Source organism: Macrosteles quadrilineatus, unplaced genomic scaffold (genome assembly GCF_028750875.1).
Source record: "Macrosteles quadrilineatus isolate MER2022 unplaced genomic scaffold, UCM_ALF_1.0 Scaffold_10__1_contigs__length_6754688, whole genome shotgun sequence".
In the NCBI taxonomy this organism is placed as follows: Eukaryota; Metazoa; Arthropoda; class Insecta; order Hemiptera; family Cicadellidae; genus Macrosteles; species Macrosteles quadrilineatus.
Window position 1 is genome coordinate 3498118 of NW_026542603.1, and position 18062 is coordinate 3516179.

The following is an 18062-nucleotide window of genomic DNA, read 5'->3' on the forward strand; positions in this document are numbered from 1 at the left end:
ATCTTATCTCCGTGACCACTGGAACTTTTATGAGGATTCTCTTCTATCACCTGCCTCTTCAAACTTTAGATCCCAGTCTGAGGATGCATTTCATAACTTGATATTTCCCGTCTATCGTGTGGTACTCCTTTGGAATATACTTTTTAAAAGTTTATGCAGAGCCTGTCCATCCAAGCTTTACCTACTTCTGGAAAGCATCCCTATATTTGGGTGTTAACACATTTCTCTTAGCTCTCTGTTCTTTTTTATTTCGACCTCCGGGCCGTAATCTAGAACTGGTCTGAATATTTTCTCTGCACTTTATTATCTAACCCAGCATTAAGGTTTTTCGGTTCTTTGGTCAGTGCCCAAGTTTCTGAATCATCAGTACTACGGGGATAGTTGGTATGGTATGAGTCGACTTTGGTTTCTGCTGCAGTTTATTTGACAGTTTTATAGAGACCTAGGCTACTACACCGATTGACGCTTTCATTACTAACCAAAATTTTTTAGTATGCCGACATACTCACATTCAAACATACAGAAAAAGAAGTATCAACACGTAAACCACTTATATCTTAAACAATTAAGCGATAAACTGCTGAAAAAATATTTCCCAAATATGAGTTGAAATTTGCAATGCATAAACTAAATACTTACACGGATTGCATTTACGACAAAACTTGATTAAACGCAAGTGTTTGAGATGTTTAGTTCAAAAAATAACACATTTCCTGATAACGCAGATACTTCACGGTAGGGGAAAACTACCTACATTTTAAAGTGAAATAGTATGTAGGCAAACACCAACGAACAATTTTTTTGTAAACAAACAACTCGTAACATAAACATTTCAATGACAGTTATAAACCAGCATTGAAAATACTTTAAACTAGTGGCTTTTAGGGGCAATATCCCCTATATTCTAGCAATTATTTTGTACAAATTATTAGTCTCATGGGTTACCCTACCTTGAATTATCATTTAACATTTTTGTATATTACTAGCTGTAACCCGCGGGCTTTGCCCCGTTTAACTTCATAATTTTCAAGATGATCTCGTTCGCATGGCTCAATCACGTCCTGGTTGAAGTTCGTTCGCTACGCTCACTCACCTTTAGGTTGGAGCTCGTTCGCTGCGCTTACTTGCCTTCAGGTTAGCTCGTTCGCTACGCTCACTTGCCTTCAGGTTAGCTCGTTCGCTACGCTAACTCGCCTACAGGTTGAAGTTCGTTCGCTACGCTCACTCACGTTTTGGTTGCAAATTAGCTGTTGTCTTAATGTAAAAGAAATAATAGTGCTGCACCCTGTTGGTAATCCTTGTAACTTTAATGCTATTGAACATCATAGAACAAAACCAACTTGTTTAATTGAAACAGCTGTTAAGATTCATTAATTCCATTTCTCATAAGGTTAACATGGGAAACTCCAGAGCCACTGGGGCGGAGCCGATTGGACGGATCACGAAATTGATGGTGTATAAACCTATTCCATGAAATTCTACACGTATGTACCAAGTCTCGTGGCAATCGGTTCAGCGGTGTCTGAGTTTATCACTGCCAAACAAATAAATATATATACAAACATCCTCTTTTATACTTATAGATGATATGTTTAGTAGTTCATGAATTATGTTATTTACGTTGTTTACTTAGCCTATCAATAGTTCGTTACCTGTTTTATTGTAAATTACCAATCTAATTCTTTAAGACACTAACAAAGATTGCAAATACTTATTTTACCTGTTCTTTACTTTAATTAAAGCGTAGTAAATGTCCTAATTAAATTCTGTACATTTGTGTGTACTGTGTATGTCTGTTGTTAACACATTAGAGTGCTTATTTCTCAGTGCATCGCGGAACAGACAAGAATGTTTTAATGAAAATACCAACCGGAATAAAGTTTGCAATGGTGAACTACTTTATCCAGTGTGTGAAGTAGCTTTCAATTGTACCTTAGGGCTATGCATCATAGATCTATAAAGCTGTTTTTTTTTTTAGTTTTATCATTAGATATAAAATATAGACTAACAAGATATATATCCGGGTGACATTTAATTGTTAACATTTGTTTTGGCTTGAAACTGTCAGATTTTGTATTTCCGAAGGTGTATGTGTATTCCAAGAATAGTTTTGCCTGCATATCTGGAAAAATGCACATTAAATATGCAAACCAACTGCTGTTCTGAATATAACAACAGTTCTGTAGATTCAACAGTGAGGTGTACAGAGTTCTAGCAACCAACCCCATTTTTAGAGGCAAATCTTTTATAAAATACTAAACTGTTCACACCACTGAATAAGGATTACTCATTAAAACAAACAATTAGAAATGAAAAGAATTATATTATATATATAGCATATATCCAGCCTTGATCAAAAATGAAAATACATCTACACAACATATCTGGAAAAATGCACATTAAATATGCAAACCAACTGCTGTTCTGAATATAAGAAGGTTTAATTGACTACAAGATCCCCGTCCGTAGAACACACAGCTATTCTCTTATAAATATTTACTGTCTTGTTAAAACAGTACAAGTTTATTATACTGTTTATGAATCAAGTGTAACCTATTTTTGCCTAAAAATGACAGTTGAGCCAATATTCAACTTTGAAACTGTCTAGATTCAACAGTGAGGTGTACAGAGTTCTAGCAACCAACCCCATTTTTAGAGGCAAATCTTTTATAAAATACTAAACTGTTCACACCACTGAATAAGGATTACTCATTAAAACAAACAATTGGAAATGAAAAGAATTATATTATATATATAGCATATATCCAGCCTTGATCAAAAATGAAAATACATCTACACAACATTATAATTGTAATTTTGTTTTAATTTGTTTCTTTATAGATCAGTACAAAATCGGTCTAGGAAAAATAATAGCGGTAAGAGTAACATTATAAGGAGCACGAGCAAGCACAAATCACACAGTTGTCAACCTTCATACGGTACTTCGGTATCCGAGCTCTCTTGACTAGTCGACTCGAACGATCGTTTCGATCGTCAAATTTTGCTAATAAATATAAATAAATAAATGCTTGTCGGGTGGTCGACTCTGGTGTTATTTTTCCTAGAGCTGAGGTGGCCTACTGTCGGTCGGTGGCACGCAGCTTCTCTTCCACAGCCTCCTGGGACGCTTCCGACAGGTCTGTGGCCTGAGAAAAACACAAACTGTATCAGATCCACAAGCAAAGAATAAGTAAGCTCTTGACTTGCCCTTATTAGCTAATTATAGTTTTTGTAATCTAGCTACACTAGATGGAAATACCAATAACAATGTTAAGTATCATTGTAGAACTAAAAACATTAACTCATAACGTACTGTAAAGTTATTGTACACATTCGCGGGTTCAATTAGGAAAAAACTAAGTGTACAGTGCAATGCAGTAGTTTATCCACCATAATGAGTGATTGTAAATAACCGAAATCGTAAACGCATGGGACCGAACCTGAACTGCCTGGGAAATGGCTAAAAATCACTTTGAATGTATAGTTAGGCTTTAACACATGTTTAGGTAATAAAAATACTTTAAAATGCAGTTTAGAATTAAAGTGGTTCAGTCGGTAGAGACACAGACTTCGGGCCCAGGCGTTGTCGTGGGTTCGGATCCTGGGGCCCTATTTTTGAAATGGTTGACAGTTGAGTCAATCGTCAGCACTCAACTCAACCAACAACAGGATTTGGTATTTTTGAAACCCAACAGTTGGGAAGCGAGTTGGGAATCACTAGTTGAGTGACTCGAGGTGGAAATGTAGAGCATACGACCGCCCGAAATTCAGATGACGTCATTTTGAACCAATCACAATGCAGAGTTCTAGCGATCTTCCATTTAACCTCTTCTTACTCTAAAATCTGGCAGCTAATCTCAATCTACCATATTTCGAGACACTGAAGTAAACTGTCAACTCCGTTCTTGAGAGATTGAGGTTATGTCTTGCTTAATCTTCAATCTTAGTGATTGCAAAAGTATCTTAATTCTTAACTTATAAAATAAACTTAAGTATTAAAAATAAAATTTACTATAGATGTTTGTTTTAGGGTGTAGCTAATTATAAGTTTAGGCATATCCTTAATACATTATTATTTGCTTTCTTCGTCTCTATTTCGAAACACATCACCTTATTTTAGTTTCCTTTATCGGTTTGTTTGATGTTATTTTTAATTGTGTTTTTATTTAGGTTAAAGGTTAAAAAGCGGCTATTTGCCATTGCACTGAAAGCATATCGTAACTTAAATTAATTTGATCCCTTTATTAGGTGAATGGTATTGAAACAAACTATGATATTGTTTCTCCCTACCACAATCTTTAATACCTTAAATCATAGGTCTAATAACAATAATTATCTTATAATAAGTTCAATTAGTATGCCTAGCCTATTTCAAACATACCAACAAGGATAAAACTAGGGATGGACGAGATTGGATTTTTAGTTCGAGACGAGACGAGACGAGATTTTTTATTTCTCATAAAATTTCGAGACGAGATCGAGACGAGATTTCTCTTCTCATACACATCGGGAAATGCACGTTCGAAATTTTTACCTCATTTTGTAACATTGTTAGATGACTGTTTAAATACTAAAATAATGATAATAGGCAAGAATATTTACAATCTTTCATTAAATAACATCAGCATAACATTTTTTTATTAATCACGCCTAACTTATTAAAAATGCCTACGATTAGGAAACATGGTGATATCAGTTAGGATAGAGTTCAACTTATCTTAAAATAAAATAAATCATAAAATAAAAGCAATATTAATTTTTATAAAATAGTTACTTGTTTTGACTTTTTTTATAGTAATAAAACATTCCTCACACTGCTTACACTTAACAAAACTTCTCAAATGTTATTAAAGTAATATTATTAAAATAATGAAAGTAATATTTACATTAAAAGAATTAAAGTAATATTTACATTAAAAGAATTAGTTAAATAAGAACGCCTTCGAAAAGGAAACGCAACTACAACACGCTCCTGTATTGCGGGTATTGCATTGACTTTCTGCAGGCGTTTTTAATTTTTTTTTTTTTTTTTTTTTTTTATTCTCGTCTCGAAAAAAATCTCGGCCAAAAAGTAATCTCGTCTCGTGTAACGAGATTGAAAATTTCCCGAAAATTTCCCGAAATTTCGAGACTTGACCATCCCTAGATAAAACCCTTGATTAATAGTCTAGTATCGACACAGTAATAATAAAATTAAAATGCAATCATGATTAATAGTCTAGTATCGACACAGTAATAATAAAATTAAAATGCAATCATTCTACAGAAAACAATCGCATAAAGTATTGGGTGCTAAGACATTGACAACAAATACATAACCTCTAAATCGCAATTAGTAAATTAAAGCAATAACAAAACAATATGGCGTCGACTCAAAAAGTGTAATTTTTGCCGAAAGAGAGGAAGAAGAAAGTGCAGTCAACCTCCACTCAACAGCTCGATAGGTGTTGAGTAGTTTTGGTTGTATAAGTCCACCGTCAATCGTTTCAAAAATACGAAACGATTGGAAATAGAATGACTCGACACTCAACTCAACAGTCAACCATTTCAAAAATAGGGCCCCTGGTCACTGTCGCAAACATTTCATCAGTACAGTTCACCTTCGTACTGTACCAGCTCACCCCTTGCTTTGCTGCAGGGGTGCCCAGAGGGGGGAATTTTTTTGGGGGGGGGGGCTTTTTTGGGGGGATATTTTTTTGCTAGCTGTCATAATGAATGTATAATTTTGTATTAGCAGCCCGAAAAAGTTTTTCTAAGTACGGTAGATCACTATCAACATCAACAACATTTTTCCATTCGTAATTAAGTTTGCTTTTAAGAATGGTAAAAACGCACCTTGTTAGACAATCAACATGATTGTATGGTAGGGTCAAATTTTACTTGCTACATAATATGTTTTAGCGTTTCTTTTACTCCACGATTGTCAGGCTTACAAAAATATCCACTTCTGGAGGTGTCGTCAGAGTACATTACAAACATTTTAACGCAAAACCATTATATCACGCGTCTAAATTGTTGTCGGCAAGACTGGAAGTAAACTGAATCAGGTTAAGGTTATGATGGACCGACATGGTCTCTGGATTGTCATCTGCGTTTTCAACAGCTGATATTGGACTGTCCCTAGTATTATGTATTTAAATATTTCAAATTCTTCCAAAGTAATTAATAAATTTCCTTTACCGCAGTAATTAAGAATTTTGAGACCATCATTTATATCCAGCATATATAATTGGTTATTATTGTCAATAATTTTTAATGGAAAATTTGATTATGAATCCCATTATATTTTCAACACTCTCCTCCGTCACTACACTACAATTAGTCCAATATAAGCTGTAGATAACACAGACGACAATCAAGAGACCACGTCGGTCCGCCATAACCTGATTCAGTTTACTTCCAGTTCTGTCCGCGGCAATGTACACACGTCAATTAATAGGCTTATCTGTTATCGTTTCGTGTTTTTTGTTTAATGTTTGTAACATATTCTGACGACACCTCCAAAAGTGGATCCTTTTGTAAGCCTGACGATGGTGGAGATAAAGAACCGACAAAACACTACCATTATTAGTCATAAAACGCAAACCTGGGGCTATCAAAATGAATTATAAGATTACCGTACTTTGTCACAAAACCTTTTGTGGTGGCAATTAAGGTATTGTGGATATTTTGCCCGGCGATTATTGTAGAAGGCAGTCTGGGAGTGGCGAGTAACGCCTCCTAGTCTGCCCTATTTCGTGACCTAATTTTGAAACAAGATTCTTTATGCCAAAGTATTATTTGTCCACTTAAAGTTATTTGAATCCTTAAGCCCTATAAAAATTTACACTACCTAAATATATTGTACAGTTACACAGTATTATGTTGGAGTAGAGTAATTCACCGAGTATATTGTTGAACGTTTTGAAGACGGTGCCTATTTTAATACTGAGCACGTGTTGGTTGATAATACAGATTCTAATTAAATACCTATGAAAAACTTATAATTCATCCATTAATTAGATATAACTTTGTATTTTTAGATAACTTTTCCTATAAAACATTTAATTTTGACTATCAGCAAGTTTGTTTTCCTTTAGCCTACCTCAAGTTTACTAAATACTTGAAATGCTCGTTTTATGTGGTGAAGGGGAAATTTCCAGGTAAATTGGAGGGGGAAGGGTAGGTTGAAATAGAGGGCAGCATAAATTGGGGGGGGGGGATTGCGCCACTGGGTTTGGGGGGGATGGGCACCTCTGCTTTGCTGGATACGTTCCACCCAAGAGCAGTTAGTATATGTGGACCGGCAAATGCAAGGTTAAAAGAGGTCGCCAACCTCTTTTTTTTTCATAACAAAAATAAAAAATTGAAAATCAGGAGTCTACTGTTATCTTTCGACACAGAAGCACCTCTTCATTCCTCAACATTCATTCCTCCAAAAGTAATACAAGACAAAAAAGAACTCATTACATAAAACAATGTGAACATACCTGGATGTACTTCTGAACACCAACCAAGGACTTCTTGAGGGCATCAAAAGAGGAGGAGTACAACATCTTCTTCTTGACTTTGGCAGTGTCGGGGCACCAGGACATCAGGAAAAGCTTCTGTTTCTTGGACGCCTGTTGAATGCAAAGAAGGTCAGCATAGTTCCTCCTATCAACTATAGTTTAAATTGTCTATTGTCTATCACTCTTAGATTTGGGGGAATGTTGGATGGGATCGAAAAATAATAGTAAAGCTATCTTAAGCAAAAATGTAATAATAATTTACTACTAAGCATTAATCAACTTAACCAGATCGGGCATTTGTAAAACCCCTTTAAACCGAAACTATAGAAAACTGAATAAATTTGAAAATTAATTAGTATAGGGAATTCCCAGCATGACGCAGTTGACCCTGCTTGGCCTGAAATGTTAATACAGGTTGGGGCAGGGAGTTATCCCTAATGTTGAAGGTATATTAAAAGACTACCAAAAATATTAGAACCAAACTTTATACGGAAATTAAAAGGATATCCTGCACGTGGTGTCCCTCATTGTCAATACCCTCCTGTTATCTGTTATCATAACTCCGTGATGAATTTGTTGTGGAATGCGGCTAACTTCTAGGTGAATTGCATCCTTCAAGGCATCTAGGATTCTCTTGTGAACTACCCTAGGCTTAGCATCACGCCAATAGAGCTCAATATGCTCTATTGGCTTACTTACCACTCCAGAAATATGGAAGTGTGTCTTAAACCCAAGCATTATGAGACAGGCCTGCAATTAAAATTTCATATGCCTGTATTCGTTGTTGCCAGTCCTGTTGTGTGAGTTCATGAGCAACTACCATTTTTGTGTAGATAGAGGTGTAGGTCTTCTTCTGATGGGGTCAATGTTTTCAGGAGTTCGAAAGGTTATTTGACCTCCAAATTAGGGGTGGGACGAAAACAACCCAACGGTTGTGACGCGGCAGACGTTGCACAGCTAACGGTTGTCGAGAACTGGCAGTTGTCGACAACTGTTTCAGGGAATTGTCGTTGTTCACATCTGCGGGACTGCTAAACACAACGCTCTAGTCAACTACTGTTCAGTTCGGTTGTGGGCTGGCCAAACGTGTGCGTTATCCAACTAAACGGCTGTGTAAAACAGGCAGAGGCAGTTGTGTTAAACTGTTTCGCGGCAAAGTCGTTGTAATTGTTTCTATAAGACCGATGTTACCTAAAAATTAATTTCATTCTTATTGTTACCTAAGAAAGAATAGGCTGCAATGCCATCCGGCAGAACTAACATCCAACAGCACTATGTCTACTACTGACAGTGACATTATTGGAAAATCCCCACTTCTCCAGCGCATCCCCACTATTCACAGTTACGAGACCGTTCATGGAGGACCACAACCCCCCACCACCGCGCCGTGGGACAGCGGAATTGGAATCGGAACGGTACATCGTTGCGGCTTCTTCTTCTTCAAATCCCAAGCCTCCTCAGTCCTCATTAGAACTAATAGTCGATTCGATAGGAAAGTAGTTTGTTTAATGTTAAACTATAGTTGCTCATTAAACCTAAGTATTTTTTCAGGAGTTATTTAAAAACTAATAACAGTCACAATTTCCGATGAGTTAAGCAACTACCATGTTAACTCAAAGATTATGTAACTAATGGAAATACCCACTATTTTATCATTTTTCAAAGGCTATTATTTAGTGTTTTCTACAAATACTTTCCACTCAGCCGAATGAGATTGTTCATGATTATATTCGTCATTGCTGCCAGTATATCTTTTTGTATTTACATGAGAAAATGTAGAGTTAAAAGGCCTGGTGTTGTTCAGACGATTTTTGTTTCCCTTAACTGTGAATAATAATTGAACGCTTCCATGAAAGTTTTGTAAAAAAAAGGAAAAGTTCTTTTGGGTGTAGTGGTGTAGTAATTCTAAAACCACTTGACTTTGATCAAAAGAATACATATTTTTAATGTCCTTGTACAAATTTTACTTAGCCTAAGAGGAGTTTCCGCTGCAATCTTCACAAAGTTAATACAGTTGAGTTTTCCTGCTGTTTCCCTTCGGCTAACATTCTCTTCACCGTTTTTTTGTATAGGAATCATCTTGGGGACATTCCTTTACTATAGGCTAATAACCTAAAATAAACCTAATAACCTAAAACCTATCCCCATTTCTTCTAATTGGTGGTGTTCTATGACTTTTCTATGTTTCCATAGTTTGAAAATCGGTTCTTTCAAGGATTGCTCAAGAAATACAACAGCACTGTGTCTATTCATTTTTCTTATTTGTTGGTGAAATATATCAAATTGTGTAGGCTTTCTCAATTTTTTCTTTTGTAATATGTACGCAAACCCAAATTTAAATAGTAAATATTTAATTTCCATTAAATCAGTAAATCTTTACATTGAATTGCAAAAATAAAATTCTAACAGCAATTGAATTATCCAGCTGATCATAATGTAAACAAGGACGTTGACGTTTTGACAGAAGACGACAGTGATAACAACAATTTGACAAGTGCAGTTCGGATGTTCCATTCCGATACCAATTCTGATGTCCCGGGCGTGGTGGTGGGGGGTTGTGGTCCTCCATGAACGGTCTCGTTTCACAGTTCCATCATTAAATAGGGATACTTCCCTGCCCCACCCTTTTAAATGTTCAGAAAAAATCGTCAATTCTTTGTTTAGAGTTAGTTGTTAGTTTTTGGTGATGGTGTGTTAATGTAATTTAAGAAAGTATTGTGGACATTTCTTCATCACTATAAGCAAGGTTTTTATAACGTGATCTGAAACCTGATCCCGTCCTCAGAGGAGACATTTCCTAAAACATAACAAGATTAGATCATGTTCTGAGCTGTTGGAACGTGAGAGTGAAATAACGCTGGACGATCAGAATAATGGGGAGTAAAATATATAAAAAAATAGCTACAGGGAAATTTGCTAAAATTAACCCTACATTAGAACAACCGGCTGAAATGTACGGTAGGAGGAAGTGATAGGTGAGAAAAAAAACTAGTTTTAATTCACTGGTAACTGAAAATCTAAGGAACGTTACTCAATATTATTAAAAAGTAATAGTATTCCATTCCACCATCTCTACTCACCTCAGATGTGCCTTGGCACTGGTGTGTGTACTCAAAGTCAAACAGTCCGTACCGACATTCACCAGTCCCTGCCTTCTGCAGATCCTCCAGGAATTGGTCGTATTGCGCATTGCGATCACCTGCACACATCACTCACAATACTACACAAAACACCACAGTTTAATTTTTCTGTTTAGTGAACCTCTAAACCAGAAATAGCTTAGGTTCATTGTGAAAAGATGGATAGAGAGGTTGGAAAGGTGCATAACAAGATAAAGATAACACAAAGTATGACAAGGAAGAGGGAAAGTGAGAGGTTAGGCTTTTAAGGCGAGCTTTATTCTAGAAAGGTCCTAAACCAGGATTTTGATTTGTACAATGAAGCTAGCATTTTGATTTGGGTGGCAGATAGCTTTCTTGAGAAGGTTCCCCAGTGGCCAAATGTGTTATTATGTCTTCTGTACAACCTATAACCTACCTGTACTTAAGGTAAGCTAGCTGCTATTATTTTGTCCGGTTATGGTAGAAAGTCAACCTAGATTAATTTTGCAGTCTGAACTACCAAAGTTTTCAAATTTACACAGAGCAGATGTTCTTTTGCATTTTTTTAACAGAGATCACTCTAATTGATATAGACCTTATCATTTCCCTGTTTCATGAACAAGACATTATTTCACAAGATTTAACTAGTTGTGTTAGAGCTGTCCGCCCAGACTTTTTAGGGAGGGACTCTAAAAACTGTAAAAGTAATTTTTCAGTGTAATGCTCTAGAATACCTGAACATTTACTCACCTATGTATTCAACGTCAATTTGTTTCTCATCCTTGATAAAAAATACTACATATCGATGTTTTTTATCCTTTTTGATCTCTTCATATGTTGTTTTACACACATCCGATACCGTCACACCGGAAGCCTAGAAAACAAATTGACTGGTTATCCAAATACAATATAAATGATATTGCAAAAAATGTAGTCAGACAAAAGGAATTGTGAATTAAGTAGGAAATTACGGTTTTTACAAAATATAGAATCCTGTAGTCATAAGTTTTGTCATTAAGTTGTCAAATGTTTTTTCTCAGTTCTCACTTAGTTTGTACATTGTACAGCTTTTAATTTAAGGAGTTTCCTAGCAAAGTTTTTGTTTTCTTAATTGGTGGACATACATTTGAGGTCAGGTCTGAACCATGCATTAGAGGCATAAGAACTTTGGCATGTTTAAACCTGAACGACCAGGCTTAAAGATTATATTGTAGTTACTTATTTTAAACCTATATCCAACAAGATTGAAAATACTTATAGATAAAAACAAATTCAAACACGTTACAGCATCTGATCTGAGAATGAATCTAAAAAATAGGTTTTCTGATACAAATGATGAGATTATAAAACCGAAAATGTGAAAAAATTGATTAACCTCTCATCAATTAGGCCTAATTGTTATGCTACAGAAACTATTGGCAGAAAATTCTATACATATAAAAAGTATTACAAAAATTGTCTACTCACGCCTTCGCCCAAAGCCATAACAGTTTGATACTAACACCTAGTAGGGTTAGATTGGTGTGGCTGAGGCAATGATAACATATCAGTTGACTCACACCTTACACTCCTAGTCACTATTGCCTTATATGGGGAATATGACAACTCACATTGTTAAAACAGAAAGCAATTAGTGGAAGACTTTGTTGATGGAACAAAAATTGAAGGAACCACCATTAAGATCCTTTATTAAGACAATTTTTTGGTGTTCTTCCTAAGACGTTTGCTGTGGTCACAATTTTCACATTCTTGCAACTTCCTAGAGAAAACATTTAGAAATTAGCCTATGTAGGCTTTGGCAAAATGTGAAACTGGAAAATTTGAGTATTTGAATTGGTTTAAATGAATTAAGATTTTAAGGTGTGCATAAGAAGTGCAATATTGACATCCTTACTTGGGTAGCCAAATATACACGACGTACGCCGCAGATTTTACAAATTGTAAAGCTAAAAATCATGGTAGGCTAATAATAAAAATGTCTTTAGTCTTTAACCGTCATAAATCACCATGTTTAATATTAATAAACTACCGGTACTGAAGAAAACAAATTTATTATTCAAGATCGTGTTTAAACGTAGCTATATTCTTGATTTTAAAAAGATGTACTTTTGCTAAAAAACCAAGAAACCCTCTGAAATAATGTTTTGTGACAAACATTTGTTTAGACTTTACTATGACAATCCAAAGTGATTATTACTTTAACTGACTTAAATTAAGCACCACTAGACTATAAATACAGTCAACTTAACTTGCCCGACCCCCTGATAAAAAGCATCAGGGATTAATAGACTACATCATAACAACACGCATCGGTGGATAGAAAGTGCCAAATTTAAAATTAACTCAAATTGTGTCACAAGCAGTAATGGAAGTTGGCCAACAAACGCAGGACAGCGACAGCTGATGGTTTAGACTTAACAATCTACACAGTCTGCAAACAGATACTCATAACATACACAAATTGACACATTGGACCTACGATAATCTAATAAATGAACTTAAATTGTAGAGAGATTTGTAAGGTTATTAACAAGAAGTATAAATACAAACACAGATTTTTTTAAAATAAAAAAATCCTCAAACATACTAGCTGTTACCCACGGGCTTCACCCTGTTTGACATTCATAAGTAGGATTATTGATTGATTAAGTTAAGCAGAAATAAACAAAACAGAATACAGTAATACAAACAAATAATAACACCTGAGGTATTTTAAACATTTTTTAGGTATATGGAAAGTTCCCTTTAGAAAGGAAATACAATTTATGAAATAATGGATAGTTTTGCGCAAGGCTTCTCTTCATGACGAACATTTTAAGTATACGGTTTATGGGGGTATGACTTTTAGTTTTCTCAAAAGTGCATGGGTACTTTTGGGATTTTATATATGGATACAAATTATTGCCTATATTAATATTATGTTAAACATAGATCCAATAAGCACTTAGGATTGCTGCAACAGGGAAGGTATTCAGGGATATGTTTATAGATGAGTATAAAACAAATAAATTTGACCAAAATATGCCCGTCGCAGTCTACTTATTCTCCATAACAATAACATGGGATTTTGTCCAATATAACTCTTAGGCGTAACTTACATAGTTAAGGTAAAATTACTTGTTTATAAGTTCGACAAAATGGTTTAGAGAGAAATTGTGAAATTTTATGTTTGAGGGTAAAAACGGGAATTTGTTTACTTCAAGAAACCCTTTTCCCATAGTCTAGTTATGCTCATTCTAATAAAATGTAAGTTAACACGCGAGTACCAAATTCCACCAAAATCAGACCATTTTTGCTTTGTGCAGACAGGCAAGATGTATTTGAACATTTGAAGTCGTGTTTTTGGCCTCTGGGGACAATCAAAACGAAGGAGTAAAAGGTAAGATTGAATGTTGAAAACTAACCCTATTGGAACAGAAATAAAAGAAACCAAATCAACCACAGAACCTGTCATAGGCTACTTTATTTAAGACTAAGATTAAGATTCCATGCGTAATCTCGAGTTCGGCGAAGTAGAGGGGGAGAAGAGAGCCATGAAAGAAAAGCTGCAAGGGCGATGACGTCAGCAGCGTGAGATGGGGAGTGACGGAGAGAGGGAGAGAGAGAGAGAGAGCCTCCCCCCACGTTGACGATGAGTCATTCACCCTAGGTCCTCTCTCCCTCTTTTTTGCAGTTGAGTCAGTTGAGTGAGAGAGAGAGTGTAGAGACAGATACAGGACAGACCGAGCCGAGTAGTCTAGGCAGCAGGTGTGCATCTTGCCTGTGTCTGATTGACTACAGAGCTGATGTTTGTGGGAATAGCCCAAACTGCATTAATGTAACAGATAGATAAGCCCGTGTTTATAAAGATAATAGGAATCGCCAACTTTTGAGAAAACTGGAAGCCGCAAACCTATGAAGGTCTTCATGAGGAACTTCCCCCGATATCGGCTTTTTAACTCTCCCCCAACGAAGTTAAAGGGTTTATTTAATAACATTTAAAATATTCAATATGCGTTAACTGTTACATCTATTGCCTTAACAATTTTGTTTGTTTACATTTTTCCTGAGCTAATATTTTGACTCGTCTATTATAAATATATTATATGTTTTTATTACGGTATCGTTATTAGTTTTGATTCTGACAGACAATAATTACATGAGCCAAACGAGATCTTAATTAAAATTAGTAACAAGTACGATTGATTTTGCCTCTATATAATCCAATGGTGTTTTACAGTATATTTGAATTACCACATTATTATCTTCTGCAGATCAATAAAGGCTAATAACCTATTGAAATTCTTGTCCAGTGAAACCAGATTGACGACTAAACATTCTGATGCTGTGTCTCACAGGCGAGTTCCAATATAGGGCCTACTGGGCTTGTTTAATACAGTACAGTCCCGGCCACGTAAAGAGAGAAAATGTCCAGGTAGACCCGGTCAGGCCTAATCCGCTGTTGTCAAAACATAGCTATTGTTTTGAAACCGAGGGGGCGCGCTACCCCATCCCAGTGGTCATTGCTACCTCAGCGGTCATTGCCTGCTGCTTCTCAACATCGACTAGCCAATCAACGAAGTGACGTAGAATTGCGATTCAAATTTTGTGATATTCGTCTTCACTTTGTGAATAAAATGACCTGTCACTTAATTATAGGCGATCACCTGTTCGATTTATAGAATTTGTACTGGCCCGAGTTATTTCTAAGAATTAATGGGAGGCAGTAGCAATGACCGCTGGGATGGGGTAGCGCGCCCCCTCGGTTTCAAAACAATAGCAATGTTTTGACAACGGCGGATTAGGCCTGACCGGGTCTACCTGGACATTTTCTCTCTTTACGTGGCCGGGACTGATCCTATTTATCACTTCCTAACTAGATAAGCTGCGATTAGATAACACTACATAGATAACATTTCGCAACTAATCTGGTCAAACAAAAACACGGAATAGTGACAGATTGACAAACATAAAAACAACTTTCTCGTATCCAGTCAAATTTCTTAAACCAACCAAATAGCGCGTTAAAAAGATTAGAAAACGTGATTACTTGTGACACAGACATCACACCGAGATTAAAGATCTAAGTTTAAAAATAAAAACGAACCCGTGACCCATTTAAGTTGTGGCCAGGCTCAAAATAACTAGACGAATCTTTCAAATATCGAGACTGGTACTGAATTGATTTTGTTTAGATGTTTGGTAGGATATTTTATCGCTAGTCAGTCTTGGTCTTGGGTTGAAGAAGGCGACCTGATAATTTCGCTGATATAACCCTGAGTCATAATGACGATTTAAAATGAAGTCTAGATGATTTCATTTGTCTACGTTGTCACTCACTATACTGGGTAAAAGATGACGTCTTAACTTCTAAACATAAAAGTAATAATTTTCATGTTAAAAAATAATCGAATAAACTGTTAATAAATTGAGAAATTAAACCTAAACGCAAGCATAACAGTTTTGTAACTTGTGATGTTGTTGTTCTTGTTGCCTGTACTTTAATAACTTTTACTGCTGAGCTTAACCCTGTTTTAAATATAAAAAATAACATTATGAAAAATATTTATTAAGCCCAACAAATTTGTTTACTAAGTAGTCCGTAACACTCCCAGGCTCCGAGCCACAGAGTTACCGACGGCCATAAAACCTTTTTGGTACTTACGTTTTATACCGACCACACCGATAAATCGACTTCCAAATTTTAAGATTTTAATTACAGAAGTTAAAATAACAAAATCTTTATAACCTATATAGCCACCCTTAGGTTAGGTTTGTGGTCGGTATACGTAAGTACCACTTTTGTTACATTTAAAACTGTTATTTTTTTAAAGGTGAACTTCAAAAGCATTATTTGTTTGAATTAGCTAGTACAGTAGTTAAAAGGCAGTAAGTACTGTTGATGGATTCACTCGAGTTTTATATTTTGTCTTTGTGTGTACCAGAGGCAAATCTAACTATGAAGTGTCAACATTCCAGTTGTGTAGAAGTCTGTTTGTGTATAACACATCTTGCTCGTGTAGACCCAGCCCAATCTGCGCATGTCCAGTCGCCCGCCGTCGCGCCCAGTGATCAGGCCAATTACTGTATGGCTCATACAACACAGCACCAGTTGCAATCCGACGTTTCCTTAACAGTTTTATCATAAAAGGGAATATTTTAAAACGAAGACATAGATTTGGCATGGATGAGACGTGTTCATTTCACAATAATATGCCAAGTAAAAACCGCCTTCAGTTATAACAGTTATGGAATTATGACTATCACCTGTGCTAGCACTGACGCAGAGGACCTTAAAACCACAAGTAAAATTAAAAGGTATAGCCTTTTTGAATATGAATATGAGTATCTAAAAGTCAATGATTCGCGGAGAGTGCTGATTCACGAACATTATCAGTCTCAATAGCGGATACTGATAATTACTGTCACCACGGCGCGTATCTATATCTCTGGTCCAGACCATGTACTTTCTGTTTCACTATCTGAATGTTTGAAAAATGTTATTTCACGTTTCGGTGAAATCGGCCAGCTCATGTAACAGGCGATTGTAGAAACTCTAAACAATAGTTATCAAATAACGTACCGGTATGAGTATGATAAAGCTACGGGCTTTTTACACGTAGTTTTTTTCTGATGAACTTTCAATACTATAAATTTCCATTATTTGAGAAAGCGATCCTAAGACATGCCATGAATCTACAAACCATCGTTAATAAGGCAGGGTGCACACTGGAGAAATCCGTTTCAGGAAACCGATTTCATGAAACGAGAAACTTTAGTTGCTCGCAACACATGGATTAAGTGCACACTGCGTTGCATGAAAGTGTAATTTCATTTGTTTCTTGCAACTGGTTTACATGAAATCCAAAAAACAGATTTCGTATAGGCTTCAGTTTCACGTTTCTATTGGTTTTATTGACCAGCTATTGAGAGCTAACCTCCGGTTGGTGTCTTTCTTTGTTATTAGTGGGTTAAGTTAATTTACCAAACGTTCAAAAAGAGGCTTTGGCATTCTAAAAAATCTAAAAATTTGACAGGATCACTGCATAATTATCGAGTACAATGTAATTACTGTGTTGACCATCCCTAATCAACGGGTGAACCCAATACTTCATTATTTCAGTTTTCTTTAGCCACCACTAAAGTAACATCATCATCCGAATTCATATAACGAAACTGATGGAATCCCTTTTCTTCTGTGTGCATTTGTTAAAGAAATGGTTTCCTTGAAACCAATTTGATGAAACCAGTTTCCTGAAACGGGTAGTAAGTAAAAAGAAAAAGCTGACAGAAGCTTAGTGTGGTTTTAAGTTACCCGACACATTGAGGCAAATCTATTGGAATACAGTTACGTTTCAATTCGTTAATACCAAGGCAAAATGTGGTTCGGATTCCACTATAAACTGTACATCCCTTAGTTGCCATTAGCTACAGGCTATCAATTAACAACTGTTTCTAAGGAATATGTCGGCCTTAGTCACTAACAAGACTA

The 18062-nt window shown here is 35.9% G+C and overlaps 1 protein-coding gene across 2 annotated transcripts in view; it reads right to left on the reverse strand.

Annotated features, from left to right (window-relative positions):
* Positions 1–2803: 2803 nt before the first annotated feature.
* Positions 2804–18062, reverse strand: part of LOC129004695 (cofilin/actin-depolymerizing factor homolog) — a 28127-nt gene continuing 12868 nt past the window's right edge. Inside the window, exons 1-5 of one of the 2 annotated variants that reach the window (XM_054433259.1) lie at positions 12059–12091; positions 11342–11465; positions 10571–10689; positions 7470–7601; positions 2804–3146 (exon numbers count right to left, since the gene is read on the reverse strand). In XM_054433259.1, coding sequence (XP_054289234.1) covers positions 3078–3146; positions 7470–7601; positions 10571–10689; positions 11342–11465; positions 12059–12076 — 462 coding nt within the window. In that variant the 5' untranslated portion in view covers positions 12077–12091 and the 3' untranslated portion in view covers positions 2804–3077. Of the gene's footprint in view, positions 3147–7469; positions 7602–10570; positions 10690–11341; positions 11466–12058; positions 12092–18062 lie in introns of those variants that run through there. The other variant, XM_054433260.1, reaches the window with a different exon arrangement.